At 37.7% G+C, this 15,354-nt stretch overlaps 2 protein-coding genes across 5 annotated transcripts in view; one reads left to right on the top strand and one right to left on the bottom strand.

Annotated features, from left to right (window-relative positions):
• SLX4IP (SLX4 interacting protein) overlaps positions 1-5,948 on the bottom strand; it is a 74,178-nt gene extending 68,230 nt beyond the window's left edge. The window contains exons 1-3 of the mRNA XM_080341385.1: positions 5,833-5,948; positions 4,464-4,644; positions 1,281-1,329 (exon numbers count right to left, since the gene is read on the bottom strand). Coding sequence (XP_080197511.1) covers positions 1,281-1,307 — 27 coding nt within the window. The 5' untranslated portion in view covers positions 1,308-1,329; positions 4,464-4,644; positions 5,833-5,948. The remainder of the gene's footprint in view (positions 1-1,280; positions 1,330-4,463; positions 4,645-5,832) is intronic.
• On the top strand, positions 5,542-14,007 carry MKKS (MKKS centrosomal shuttling protein). 4 transcript variants are annotated; one of them, XM_080341383.1, is made up of 6 exons: positions 5,542-5,888; positions 7,304-7,533; positions 8,477-9,904; positions 10,435-10,610; positions 11,297-11,407; positions 11,892-14,007. In XM_080341383.1, exons 3-6 carry the CDS (start codon positions 8,914-8,916, stop codon positions 12,330-12,332), a joined length of 1,719 nt encoding a protein of 572 aa, XP_080197509.1. In that variant the 5' UTR covers positions 5,542-5,888; positions 7,304-7,533; positions 8,477-8,913; the 3' UTR covers positions 12,333-14,007. The 4 variants fall into 4 exon arrangements, with proteins under 4 accessions (XP_080197509.1, XP_080197508.1, XP_080197510.1 ...); XM_080341382.1 differs by lacking the exon at positions 5,542-5,888 and adding an exon at positions 6,117-6,196 and having other exon boundaries at positions 7,308-7,533; XM_080341381.1 differs by lacking the exon at positions 5,542-5,888 and adding an exon at positions 6,120-6,196.
• Positions 14,008-15,354: the final 1,347 nt, after the last annotated feature.

The following is a 15,354-nucleotide window of genomic DNA, read 5'->3' on the forward strand; positions in this document are numbered from 1 at the left end:
AGTCCACCACTAAACCATGTGCCTAAGTTTCACATCTGCATGTTTTAAACACCTCAACCACTTCCCTGGGCAGCCTGTTCCAAAGCCTGACAACCCTCCCAACTGAAGAAATTTTTCCCAATATCAAACCTAAACCTCCCCTGACACAACTTGAGGTCATTTCCTCTCTTCTTATCACCTGCTACTTGGGAGAAGAGACCAACACCCTCCAGACTACAATCTCCTTTCAGATAGTTGTAGAGGGTGATTCCTACCCTCAAGCAATCAACAATTTAATGCTACATGGTAAAAAAATTAAAGCAAACGTCCCACTAAATGACAGTAGTTTTACTTGGAAAAGAACACGTAACACACAAAAATTAAGTGTCTGGTCTGCTTGTTGAACAGGTTGGTTAGCCACAAAACCAAGCTTCAACAGCTTCCACAGCCTGATCAGTCAGGAAGGTTTTCGTAACTGCCCTCCAAAAAACCCAAGCTTATCCACATAGGAAGAAGTCTCTTCTTTTGAGAAAATGATGTGAAAAAACATTTCCATGAAAATAAAATATTACATTAATCACTTTGAAATGTATGCATTACCTAAACTACCCTATACATATGGGAACACAAAACCAAGAGAAAGTCCAGAAGAGAAGGTTTCACAATTAGTTTTATTTATTCCTAAGCTGATATAGCTACGGTAGAAAAATAAAGTGCTATGTTTTTGACAATGTTTTGAAAAGCATTACTCTTCAGATACACAACCAAAAGTCAAAGAATGTTTGCAAAATAAACTGCAAAGACATTTTACCTGATGTAAGACAACTACTCCCCGAAAACGGGAAAAGAGGGAAAAAATACATAAATGAAGAGTCAAGCATGATGAAAGTTTTAAGAACACCGCTATGCCTTAAACCAGGAACTCCTAAATTATCTGGCAAGTACACAAATAATATTACAAGATTATAGTACTAGAAGAATCAACCCTAAATTTTATTTCAGGTAGCAAATACTGTTTCACTGAGAATTCATGCAGTTTCTAATTTTAACTACACAAGTAATCACTTTTAGGTACACGATTTTAACCTTCCGTGGACCTCAGACACACTCTGCCATGATGCAGCAGCGATTCAAGAAGTTTGCTTCCAAAGAGAGAGAAAAAGCTGATCCAAAATATGCTACCATGACCAGAAGCTTGAAGAATGTTCCTCTTTACATTAACTTTTAAAATCAACATATGCACATTCTAAGTAGTATTACAGATTTTTTCTTTTTAATGAAAGCTATGACAGTCTACTCACCTTAATGACAAATTTGTTGGATGCCATGATAGGTCAGCGTAAGTTGGTCCTACAAAAATATCAATTAAAAGCAATCAGCACTAGAGAAAAACCTCAGATCTCTACATCAAGAAGAATTTTAAAACACTATTACTATTCTTTTTCATCACTGCTGTTTGTCAAACCCTATACTCTGCTTTAAGAATATTAAAGGAGAAATACTTGGTTACCTGTGTTTGTTTCTTTTAGTGAACCTTATAACTGTTCAGGCACTTGGCATCAAACACATAAAACACAAAATTAGAACTATTTTTAAGACCAGTACCTGCAATAGAAATTACACTGAGAACAGAGCTGCCTTTTGCACTCTGAAGTTTCCTAAAATATTAGTCTCTTAATAAGATGGACAAATCTGGTCAATTTTGGAAGGGATGGTATAGGAAAATAGTGCAAACACAGGAAGACACACCCGTTCCTCACTGTATACTTGAAGTTATTGTAAAGCACTGAGATAGAGCTGTCAAAATTTCAGGACACGAGTCAAGTTGGTGACATGTGTCTCTGTCAGCTACTACACTTATACATTTCAAAACGCAGTCATTATCCTTATTTAACTTCAAAAAAGTGCAAAACAAGATAAAGATGCACTTTGCAACTCCATAGCATAGCTCAGATAATTTTGATCTTCAGATTCAACAGCAATTGTTTTGAACTAAATAAACACTTCTGTGCAGTGCTTCCATTCCAAATACCCAAGCACTAAGACCCCACATTTTAGCAAGTATGAAAAGTGTGGAATTAACAAGGGCACAATTCCATATACTGGCTCAAGCAAAAATCCCAGTTACTGCAATGATTTTTTTCCGTATATCATATCAATATCCAAGTAGTAAGAAAGGAAGAGTAACAGTATCGTAAACCATGCGAAGTAAAATGGTTGTTACTGTAACCAGGTTAAAATGTGTTTGAACTGAGAGCCATTCTGCAAGCTACTACTCAAAATAAACACTAATATAGTTAATAAAATGTTTTACCATGTTCTGAAAAATCTCAGTTAGAGCTTTTATTAACTGCACAGTAATACTAAGCAGAAAGTTGCACAGAGCAAATTGAGTTTTAAATAAGTCACGCAAACAGAAGCTGGAATACCAGGCCTTGTGCCGCACAACCGTCCTTCTCCTTTGCGAAAAACAGCCCTAGAAACCTTTCTGTCTTAGCAGAGTAAATTCTGTCAGCTTTACTGATAGCAATTTTGAGAAACACAATGTAAGGAGTGGTGCTCTGGACCACCTGGGTCATCATATTTCAATTCAGTCGGGTACTAAGGTGCCGCTACTGTAGAAGTAAACATAGTAGAACAACCGTAAGAAGAATCAGTAACAGATAAAACTCAGGAATTCTTGAAACAGCGGCTGCTAGAACTAGGTCAGAAAAGATGCTAAAGGGAAACAGCAGCTGCCATGTGAAAACCAACTGTACTTCTCAGATCCTTGTTTATTCTTGGTGTTCAAAAACTTCAAGGAAGGACCATCTACCCCTTCACACAACATCAAAAAGCAAATAATAAGATATATCACAGTCCTTTCAAAACACCACAAAACCCAAGTATGTATGACTCATCAGATTCTCTTAAAAAGAAGAGTCTCAGCAGCATTTCAGGATTGGGCTCTTAGTTTTAATGAAAGGCTATTATCTAGAGCTTTATTAACGACCCCTATCACCTCCTGTCAGACAAAAACAAACAAACAAAAAAATCCCAAACCAAACCAAATCCAAAACACCACAAAAAAAAAAACCAAACAAACCACAACCCCAAAACAGGAAAAACAGTAGGCAAGAATCAGCAAAAAGCAGAAGAGCATTAAATGCTACAGTCTGTTCTTCAAGCAGCTAGAATCATAACCTGAAGTTAGGAGTCTGTAATTACAAACACAATTTGCTGTGGAACGTACCATCAACAATGAGTTCCTACAACAGCAAGGACAGTGTTTAACAGGTTTAACATTTACACAGAATCATGTGTTCCTTGGGATATAGTAGAACACAATGTACTTGACCTCATGCTTTAGAGTTTACCTATATGGTATGTAATTTTTTGAGCTGCACTTGGCGTACAATTCATAACGATGCTGCAGGAAGCCTGTGATCTGAAGAACAATATTTGGACTGCTAACATTTTATCATTAATCCTTACAGTAGCAATAATACGAAGAAGAGTTGCAACAAAACAGGCCAGAGTGTCACTTCTCCTCCAAATGCTCATGTCCTGCTTGAGAACAAAGCAGCTGGGTAAGTCCACTGAACTCAGCCTGGCATCATCAATAGTAACTATTTACCATCCAGAATAACTACTGTTGCAACAAGTCTGCTACTACTGATGTGAAAAGGACTGCTGGTAGGCGGAAATCCTCACCAAATCCAATTTACAAAATAATAGAAGAAAAAAGGCGCATGAGAAAAGTTACCTTTGGTTCAATTTACTCTTCATGAGAGTAAGCTGACTTTGGGAGTTTGCCAACTACCTCATTCTTTGCATTGACCACATAGATAAGACAAAGGAAACACGGAATAAATGTAAGTAAATCCTTAGAAAATCAAAAAGAATACTCCTACTGTGTGAACCATCAGGAGTCACCAAACCGTCACAGATTAAAAAAATACGGAATACTAAGACATCAGAAAATGAGGAAAAACATTCATCAGTTGTACAAGAAAAAAAGCCAGCAAGGCCCAAATACTTTGCCATTTTCTGTATTAAAAACCAAACCAACCAACCACAAAAAAACCCACAAAAACCAAAACAACAAACCAACAAGAAACACTGACATATTACAACCACACTATTTGGCAACAAGACTGTTTCATGGAATACCATAGCTGTTGCAAACTAATGCGAACCTCTAAAGAAAACTGTACACATGGAAATGTGATGATAAACAAATAAAGCAGAAACTATACATATATTTAAAAAAAAAATTATATGGTACTTGTAGTATTTGAACATCTAAAATTTTGACAAGCAGCCTGTACAAGAAAACATGATCTGGAACACTTAGGTTGCCTTTAACTAGAGTGAGACACACTTCAAAAATAATGTGGCAGAATATGTTTCCTTCCTGAGTTTGACACTAAGTGGAATGACAGACACTCAGGAAAAGCAAGTGAGCTGAGGTGTTTTCTGACAGCTGATGCAGAGCATCTTACCTTAGCAAAGAAGTAGCTTCCTGTGGTGAAAGAATTTGGAACTCAGCAGGAACAAGGAACTGAAAACTCCCGCTGCACATGCCGACTTGAAGATACAGCAGGTTCTACTGCAACAGCTACAAACTATTCGCATGCCGCCTGTCTTTGGGTGCCTCTACCATGTGTGGGGAGCAGTGGGCACCTGAATAAGGCAGAAACAAAAACACAACTGGTAAATAGTGAACTTTCTAGACTAAGCTTGTATTAACTATTTTGGGGGTTCAAAGTTAACTATCACAACATGAAAGATAATTTTTCTGAACTTGCCAGTCCTTGGGCATGGGAATTAAATGCTGTCCAGCCTATACCCAGCACTGTCGGTCTCTGAGAGCTGATCCTAAGCTTGGGATGAGCAGTGTAATACTCAGCTACTCACATACTTAGTAAAGCATTTCTAGTTCTGAAAAGACATACCAAAATCCTCACATTTTTGCAACTTCAGGAGTTTTAGGGCCCACTGTTACCAATTTCTCCACTTAACCTTTGGAAACTACCCTTCCAAGAACTTAACGTATTTTTAGCTCGTTGTTATCTCCACTCATTCATTCATGAACTGGAAATATATAGTTCAACAGTTCACTTTCAAAAACATTCCCCATTCATCATGGCCTGAAATGAGAGACCGAGGGTCACCGGAGTGCTCATTACACACAGGTGCTGTCTATCAGCTTTTTACATCACTGAATACAATACACGTATTGGCTTTGTGGACCAGGTGAATGCAGTAAAAATTACATTCAGCTGTTCCACAAAACTTAAAAATATATATCTATAATTTCTGTAAAATTAGGCATTAAAAACTTGTCTTTTTGTTACAGTTGTAAACTCTACAACTATGCACAAAACTAAAAACAAACCCATCCACTAACACATGGAGATAATAAAGTTAATTCTTAACAGTGACTGCAGGATGAAGGGGAGAGAGAAGAGTGAATACAGAAAAGATACAGAAGAGCTAAGAAAAACATTTAGAAGACGTCAGGTAACAAGTGTTGTGGTACTTTAGTCAGGAAAACGCTGTCGCCTGCAGGAACTCTCAGGTGCATAAGAAGTAACGCAGAGTGAATGCAACAAGAGTCAAGTAAGGAAGAAAAATCAGCCGGATATACGTATTTTAAGCCTGGCTGGTGCTTTGGCTGCTCGCACCGCGGCGGGCGGGGCTGACGGGACGGAACGGGCGCCTGAGGGCGGCGCGGGGGAGCGGGATCCCGCCACCTCAGCCACTGCCCCGCAGCATCACCTCACGCGTTTATTTACGGAGGAAAGCCAGACTGGAGACCGAAGAGCCTCCCAACCGGCAGCAGCTCCCTCCTCCACGCCTCCTCCGTACCTCCTCCCTGCGCCGTCCCCGCCGCCAACGGTTCTAACGGCTCCCGCTGCCCCCAAGTAAGATGGCTGCCGAGCGCGAGCTTCTTCTCCCCTATCCAAAATGGCCGCCGCGCTGTAGCCACCGCCCGCCCTTCCCTGCCCGGTCACAAAATGGCGGCCCACGCGTGACTCGCAGCGTACCCGCGAGAGGGCGAGCGCGCCTCATTGTCACGTGGCGCGGGGCTCGGCCAATAGCGGGAGGGAGGGAAGAGGAACGCCCCCGCGCCAGCCTCATTTCCGGGCTGTGCCAGGCCGCTTCCTGTCGCTGCGGTTTAATGGTGCCGGTCGGGTCGGGCTGTCTGGTCCTTCCCGGGGTGAGAGCTGAGGTGAGCGCAGCTGCGGGAGCCGGGCAGCGCCCTCCGCACCCGCCTCCTCCTGTGTGGGGAAAGGGGAGAGCAGTCTCTGGTGTGTGTGTCCCCGCGCCGTGCGGGTTCTCCTCAGCCGCCTTTGGCCTGGCAGGAGCCGCTCAGGGATAGAGGGGGAGCATTGCGGAGTAATCGAGTTTTTTAAAAAATATATTATTATTGTTTTTATTATCTGCTTTGCCTTATGTGCTAAGTCGTATGGAGCTGTGAAATCTTCACAGCATGACAGACAAGTTTTTATACAGGCTTCTTGTCAAAAATTTAGATGTTGAAATACTACAGATACCTTTAAAAAAAAAAATATATATATATATATAATCTCTTACAGTTTACATTAGAGTTTCATATTAGTTTGGGACAGGTATGGTGTTCATGACACAGCCTTGTTGCCAAATAGTGCAATGTATCTGTGTTTCTTGGGTTAGTTTGTTTGTTTTCAATACAGAAAAAGGCTTTGGGCCTTGCTGGCTTTTTTTCTCGTATGTATCCTTTTCAGACAAAGATGTATTTATGATGTTTGCAGCAATACTTTTGTAGTTTCTGAGGATGAAGGGCAAAGAGGGTTGAGTCAGCCAGGCAGAGCTGCTGCTCTGGGCAGTGTAAAGTGATGTCAGATGCATTGCAGCTTGTTTGGCCTGCAAGTTAGGAGTTCCGTGTTCTGTTTGGCGCTTGGTTAGTCATTGGATTTTATTAACTACGTGGAAAAAATGGTGTATTTTGAAACTGCTTTGTTTTAGACTTCAAATGTTTACCACTTGAAGCAGTAGTAGGGTGTAATTAGATAAACATCACAAGCTTAACAAAGCTTTAGGATTTAGTGCACCAAAGCTTGAAGCAAATGCAGCAATTAACATTTGGAGATGTCTGAATTGAGGTTATTTTTATAGCTAGCTTTTTTTTTTTTGGAGTCCACAAAGTAATACTTTCTTGTGTTATTTTGTGTTTTAATGATCTGCTGTGCTGTAACTAAAGATACTAACATACAGGTTTATCTGCACTGTGCTATTATCATAGAGTAAAAAAACCACTTCTAGAATATGTTTAAAATAATACATTATCTTTGCCTAGGTAGATGCCAGTTTGCAATGGGTCTTAAAACCATCTGGAAGGACTACAAAGTTCTGATTGTTATGGGAACTGGCCTTGGGCTGGTGCACTGGGGTTGGTTTTACATGAAGTCCAGTCCTATTTTCCAAGTGAAGACAGAGACCTTTGTTCCAGAACCTGGTATTGTGGCATACGTGATGCAAAGTGATCAGAAAAATAAGGAAAAATAGCATTAGTGCTATGTATTGTAGGTAAGTTACCTAATTAGTTGTATCTGTATCTTTAAGGCAGGAGATAGTACAATTAAATAATACTTTTCTAAAAGGCACAGTCATGCTGCTCTGACTTTAGGCTTTCAGAGCTTAATTTCTTTTTTACTGAGTTAATCTGCTAGTTTTGAGCACTCAACAATGCATCACACATCTATAATATAATCACCTAATTGATCTTATCACATGGAATTTAGAACTAGTTTTTGAGATCTAAAGGTTATTTAAAAATAGATTCCAATAACCTCAAGGCAACAGTCAAGACTCTTGTGACTGAGTCTGCAGAATTGTAAGGTTCAAAACTGCCCAGAAATAATTATGACTTTATGTAGTAACATGTTTTGTGTTGTTAGTAGGGATGGTGATTACAGTAGAAAAGAAACTCAAGAAACTAAATACTGTGCCCTTAAATAGAAATGTAGGTAAATATCCCTTTAATTTTTGAATTGTTTAAGAATTGAAAAAAAAAGTGCATGTTAGGAATCCTAAAGTTAGAAACTGTCCTTTCAGAAGGAGAGATTTCTTAAAGTTGTTTGAACATTAAAAGCTTTTGTTTACGAAGTGGTTTCTTGGGAAACAATGCTGAGTAGTTAATTTATTTTGGTTTTGAGTAAAAACAGGTTAACATCACTACAGTTTTGACACATTCATACTATAAAGTGCAGCTTATAGTGTCCTGTTATGTATAGACCTACTGGTATACCAGTATGTAAGCTGAGGGTCAGAATTGAAGTTCCTAACAAACATGTATAATTTGTGTACTATGTGCTTGTATTATATATAATAATAATAGATTTTTGTCAATTAAATAGCAGTATCGTTTGGTATTTGTCCTTACATGAGTGTTTTTTGTGAAAAAATAGCAATTCAAGCTATGCTGTGTTGTCATAAGATTATCCTAATGCCTTTCTGATTTTCCTTGTAGGTGTAACTGGCTTTGAAGTTTTTCCATCTGTGGTGTTACCAGAAGAAAACATGAGGAAAACTATCTGGAACAGAAAGAACCTTCTGCTTGTGGCAGGACTGTCAGTTATAGGTGTCCATTTTGGAAGCATGCTTGTAAACTTTGTTGCAAAAAAATCTGCTCGATCGCATTCAGAAGCTAAAAAGGAAGATCATCGTGAATGAAATAACTTACTACTGTCAATATGTACCAATCTCACAATCCTCATTTTAAGAGATAAATGATGAGTAGTCACAGAAGTGTTATTATTGTGGTGTATGTACTCTCTCTCACATTTAAAGTAATCTTTGGCTGCAAAGAATTAAAATACACTACTTAAATTTTAAGAATGTTATGAATTATAGATCCAAGTAAAAATGAGATGTCTTATTGGTCAGAATTAAAATCTCACTTTGAAAATGGCTCGTCTTGAAGCTAAAAAGCCTCCGTTATTTATTGGTGAACCTTTAAGTAAAGATACTGTTAGTCAGTCACTGTCCCTGCTAAGTGGAATATTAAAGTCTTGCTATGGTCCTGCTGGTAGACTCAAACAGCTCCACAATGGTGTGGGAGGTTATGTGTGCACAACTTCACAATCGTCAGCCTTATTCAGTTGTCTTTCTGTCAGTCATCCTGTGCTGAGGGTTTTGACGGCCTCTGTACAGAACCATATATCCCGCTTCAGTGACTGTGGCTTATTTACTGCCATTCTTTGCTGTAATTTGATTGAACGCTTTAAAAGTCTTGACGTTGCATCTTGCACTGTCATTAAAATAAGCAAACACATTTTGAGTTTATGTATGGACTACCTCAAATGTGAGGCCTGTGCTTGCCGAGTATCTGTGGATTTTAGCAGCGTTGAGACTCTTCTTAGTTTGGTACGTAGCATATTAATGAGCAAACCTGCTTGCATGCTTAATAAACCAGAAGTTGATCATCTCACCACACTGATTTTAAAGGCTTTTATGTTTACTGTTCCATGTCATGTTGAGACAAATGCTGTTTTAGGAAAGTGTGTCATAGTACCTGTGAAAGGTAGAAGAGTTGTGGATTCTACAGTTCTTCCTGGACTGTTGATAGAAGCACCAGAAATTCAATTGGCAAAACCCATTACTGTCAAAAAAACTTCTTCAAATATGATCAAGACAGCACTTTTCTGTGTGTCCATGTCAGGAGACCTTTGCAACTCTGAAGGAGGAGTTATAACAGTTCCTCAAGGAATTTCTCTAGAAATGTCAGAGCTGAATCAGTTGCTTAATATTGGAAAACAGCTGGTTGATGCTGAGGTTGGCCTTGTGGTGTGCCAGAAAGTTATCCATCCCTCCTTGAAACAGTATCTGCAAGAGAACCACATTATGGCTGTGGACAGAGCTGGGCTGTCTCTGATGGAACCCCTGAGTCGGATGACAGGTAACGAGGTCGTTTTATGTACTGAACAATTGTCCTTGATGTTCACGTCATAATGAAAAGCTCTCTAGGTTGGTGTCATTGCGGAGTAAGGATTCTTATTTCTGTCTGTATCCTGCCTTAGTAGCTGGGGGGAGTTCTTTTCTAATCCAAAAATTTTATTTTAAGGTGAAATTGGTCTTTTGTGGGCTCTAATGATGACAAATTGCACTTGTGATTGCTGAGTGCTGCATGAGGAATATCCAATTATAGTAACTGTTTGCAACTGTAGATTATTTTCAAACTAATGAGAATGAAGTAATTACTTTTTTTAATCTTAAACTATTACTAGGTCTTGCACTTTGAAAACCTGTTGGTTTCTGTTTGTGATTTCCTGTGTAGAATGAAATAACATACATTGAAGAATATATATATATATATATATATAATTTTAAAAACCGGGAGGGAAAAAAGTTCAGCATTGATGAAATGCAACAGATAGCTGTTCTGATTATAGTAATACATACTGTTCTTTGCCCTTATTGATTGGACAGGTTCAAACCCTATAGCTTCTCTACATTCGTTGTCTCCCAGTTGTTACGGCAGTTTGAAAGATGTGCGCATTGAGAACTTTGCTTCAAAACATTTCGTGCATCTAATTCCAAATGACACAGTTGTCTGCAGCTTGATACTCTGTAACAGAAATGAAACAGCATGGGATGAATTGAAGGTAGGCAAGTTTTCTTGAAACCTTTCTTAAAAATGTGGTTTTAATGAAAATAAATAAAGTAATAAGAATTATCGATACAGTGAGTTTACAAAAGTGGTTTTTCAGTGCATAAATGGAACTTAGAGTTCAGGTATACGATTTCAAGAAAACAGTTCTTGTTTCTAGAATCTCAAAATTTTGGAGTGCTCATGTGCCTTTAAAGCCTCTATTTTAATATAATAAGTTGTTTAAAGACAGAAACATTTTTCACCCGTTCTTGAGGCTGGATAAACACTTTAATTCTCATTACTTGGTCTATGAGAGCGTAAAGAAAAAACGGCCCAGCAAAATGTCAGCAGCAATACTGCAGTGGTAGTCAAGCATAGGTTTGTATTGAATAGTTGCTCTAAAAATGTCATTGGTACTGGTTGACTTCTTATCTATAACCCTGTTTGCAGAAAGAAGGAATAAAATACAGCTGCTTTTTATTTCTGGTTCTCCATACTGAGTGTGGACAAATAAATACAATTTCTCATGAAGTGGACATGGGTTTGGAAATCACTCAGCAGCTTGATATCCACATGTAATTCAAGTTTGTGAAGTCTGTCCCGGAAACTACTGTAAATTTTATTCCAGTAGTTTTTTTACAATGAGGGCAAATCCTATTAATCATGGTATGTGTAATGACGAATCTGTATGATTTTCAGCGTGCCTGTGAAACAGCAGAACACGTGTTACAGTTAACAATCAAGGAACCTTTGGCATTGTTAGGAGGTGGCTGTACAGAAACTCATTTGGCTTCGTACATAAGACACAAGGTATGTAAGACAAGGGTTTTTTAAAGCTGCTTAATGTACTTAAGAAACAAGAATTTCTATAGAATCATTGCTACAATTAGAACACTTCTAGATTGATGAATGTTGCATTTCTGCTGTCCAGTGTAAAACAAAGGGGTCTTTTTGTAGCACTTGGTGTTGATTACATCTTTTTCAGACTTTTGTTAATACTCTATTTGTACTTGTTAGTCTTTCTTTAGCTGTGTTACAGTAAGTGCTTCTGGTTTAAATGCTAAAATAAGAATGTGGAGAGTTTTCATGTTGACAGATAATTGTGCAGAACTCAGCTCTGACTTGTCTAGAAATTCTTCCTATTGTGGCATAATCATCACATGGATAATTATAGTTAAGACTGAACCATCTGTTTTAAAAAAAAAGCAACAGCACTATATATGCTTGTTTACAATTATTCCTATAAGTGTTTTAATTTTCTGATTTTTTTTTCGTTGGTTTTTGTTTGTTTTAGATCTGTAGTCTGTCCACCAGCAGTTTTAAAGATATGGATTGTTCTCGGACACAATACCAATTGGTTGCTGATGGATTTTGCCGTTCTCTGGAGTCTGTAGCTTGTTCTCTGAGTCACGATGGTGGAGAAACTCTGACAGACACGGTTTATGGACACTGTTGGTTTGTTCCATCAGGTTTTCCCTTTGTCTCTAATTGGTCAGATTTAGTTTCAAAATGTGGCTGTGGGATTAATGGCAGTGCTGAGAATCTCAACTGGAGGCTTTTGCAAGGCCAGTTTGGCTCTCCAATTATACTGGGCTGCCCTAAAGACCCCCCAGTAAAGGTTGCTGACTTTCTGACACTGGACTGTTTTGCTGCAAAGTGTAGTGGCCTACAAGTAGCTGTAGAGACAGCCAATCTGCTTTTGGATCTCTCATGTGTAATTGAAGATCAAAATTAGCTCTGATTTTATGTCAGTTGTGTTGCACAGCAAGATACTCAATTGAAAGCAGGGTAATACATAACATGTTAAGATAAGTGGTTAGAATATGAGTAACAGCTAGACATTTTAAATTAAACAGTTGGCCATTAAGTACTCTTCTGATTGTTAATCTGCTCTGCCCTCAGGCATTTTTGAATGTTTAACATTTTGCTAGAAACTGTTAAATGATTAGCCAAGTATACAATGAATCATAGTAACATATGACTTACGCATATTCAAATTAGTGTGTTCAGAAGAGTGAATGACACTTCAAAAATTGAGTTTCTCCTTTCTGGGTGATTTCAATGTTCAGGAACTAAATGCTGAATTTAAGAAGGTCTGTACAATATTCCCTCTGCATTACACAAAGTTTGGGATGTTTCTGTTAGCTCTCTGCTTTCTTTAGAGGAATGGGGAAAATGGATTAACTTGCTGAGAAAGTATGTTATGGATTAAAATTTATGTAGTCTCAGCAAAAGCTTTACATATTCAGATTTTCTTATTGCAGCACAACTTTATCACTGGTATTTTTAATTTTGGAGGTGAAAAAAAAGGCTTTTCTTGGCAAATATCTTGAGCCATTTGTTTTCAAATTTTGTTCTGAAGAACTTATCACTACATGCACTTTGTTTGCTAAATAAATTGTATTTTTATATATATATTTAGGAATTATTAAAACTCAACCTGGAGATCTTAAAGTAGCAGGTAAGCAATAGAAGATTTGAAAAGACATGGCAGACTGTGTGGGAAAAACATTTATAAATTGGACCTTAATTGTCTCGTGCAGAACACAGGACATGATCAATAATGATGTTTCTGTCAGTTAAGCGAAGCTGCAAGAAAGAATGTTGCACTTATTATTCATTTAGCTCTTTGACTGTGCATCGTTTCTTGTATTTCAATGAAGTTTGGCTTTAAGCTGCTGAGACTTGTTTTAATCTTTCAATAAGGCTGTAAATTGCATGATGGAAACTTTTTCTCATTTTCAGCTTGCATGCAAGATCAAAATGTGTGTTACAGTTTCTTGCTTAAACTCATTTTCTTTGCCTCTCTCCCTCTTTATTTTCAGGCACAAGGGACAAATTGTTCCTGACATGTTTTTCCAGAAAACATCCAAGTTACTTATAGACAAGCCTGCTTATTTGTTTCTTGGTCTCTTAAGTTTTTAATGTATTTACTGCATATAAACAGTAGAATTGTCTTGTGTAACTGAGTTTTGAAATGTGTAATTAAAACCAAATCGTTCCAGACCTTCTGTACAAAAGTCTTTTTCATTTTAAGAGCATAAATAATCATTTTCTCACTGGAAAAAAAAATGAAAAGTTATTTAAAGTTCTTTATCTTTTTATGACCTGAAATGATTGCTTCAGTGTTATAAGGAATCCTTTGAGAATTGGAACAATATTACAAGGGTTGAGATGGATGCTGTTCAAAGTTGGTTACTGAAAAGGCTGCTTTCATATCTTGATCCTCCCATGTACTGTGAACCATATGAGCACGTCAGGAATAATGAAGCCAAATGGTGATGTAGATCTTAAGGCACAGAAGAATCTTGGTAATACTTCATCTAATTATGCATCTCTAACTTGGAGTGTTGAATTAGAGCATTTTACTTCCTATAATAGCAGCTTGTTATGCAGTGCAAAAATGTTGAGTTTAGTGACTACAGCTGTGAAGTGAAAATTAAAACAATATTTAAGTAGAAGTAGTTGCTCTAGTGTTCTTTTGTCTTGGTATCTGAAGGTCGGTTCACAACTCCTATAAAACTATTGGTAGCTCTGACTCATTTTCTTTTCTCCCCTCTCACAGTTCTAAGAAAATCACACATTGGAAAATTGTGAAAAAATAAAACTAATTTTTGCTGAATAGGTAAAAATTCATTTATAATCTTTGGTTATACCTGAACCAAAGATTGTTTTATATATAGGTAGCTTTAATAACATTTTTTGTCTCTCAGTGTGGCACTGCTGCTTATGGGCAGTTGATGTTCAGTTCTCAGTTGTGCTACAGTATTCCTCAGCCTTCAGTCTTCCCCTACCTGTACTGGGTCACATAGGAGGAAAACAACTTTGGATGCTGTTTACAATTCAAGTAAGTAGAATTTTTGACTCTCAATCCAAGAGCAACATAAAAATAACTGCTGAACTCCCATGTTTCCTGGTAAAGCTGAAGTGCAAAAAATTGTGGATTTTTCTCCCGTGTTTTAAAGTTGACAGAACAAAGTATACCTGGTTGTGTGTCCGTTGAGAAGCCACGATGGTTTTATTCCTGTTCCCCTTGGCGTTTAAAGTTTGAGTGAGAAAAATCAGCATTACACAAGTAGTATTAAGAGACAAAGAGTTTTCTGATCATTACCTCAGTCGTATCTGTTGATTTCCACAGATTACTCAGAGGCTTTTAATTTAAAATTTAATAATTCTACTGGTAATGCATGAGAAGTAAGAACATGAATCTCTAGCCATCTCAGCTGTGTCAGTGCTCCAGGCCTAGCAGGAGCAAAACCAGTGCTGATAGTATAATAAATCAGGTCAGCACATTTATGATAGTTTAATATAGTTGCTCTTCAGTATTTCAGTTTTCATTCGGTATTTCCATTTCCGTGTGGTATTAAAAACTTCAAAGTGAAGAAGACCTGAAAATGCTGATTAATTTAGGGATCTTTAATATTTCTATTACTGACTCCTGTTTCAAGTAGACATACCATTATATGTTACTGTTTTGGCATTGACAAAGAATGCAGAATACCTGCTTTCCACTGACTCTGCTACTGATTTGTGAATTTGTGGAGTAACGCTGAGCAATATCCAAAGTATTTTTCTATTTCCTTATAAAATGGGAACAAAGAATTCTTCTTAAGGCATGGAAATTTGTGGGTGGAGAGTTCTAAGTAAGATCCAGATGTGAAGAACGACTTGCTGCATAGGAACAAACAAATAGGTAATTCAAAACTAACCTAAATCCATGCTAAAATATTATTATTTTATTAGAACTTTGGCTTTGC

The sequence above is a fragment of the Nesoenas mayeri genome, assembly GCF_963082525.1.
Source record: "Nesoenas mayeri genome assembly, chromosome: 3".
NCBI lineage: Eukaryota > Metazoa > Chordata > Aves > Columbiformes > Columbidae > Nesoenas > Nesoenas mayeri.

Coding starts and splice junctions, on each gene's coding strand:
- MKKS (XM_080341383.1), top strand. CDS start 8,914: ATGGCTCGTCTTGAAGCTAAAAAGCCTCCGTTATTTATTGGTGAACCT. Junction 9,905..10,434: donor ACCCCTGAGTCGGATGACAG/GTAACGAGGTCG, acceptor TTGATTGGACAG/GTTCAAACCCTATAGCTTCT. Junction 11,408..11,891: donor CTTCGTACATAAGACACAAG/GTATGTAAGACA, acceptor TGTTTGTTTTAG/ATCTGTAGTCTGTCCACCAG.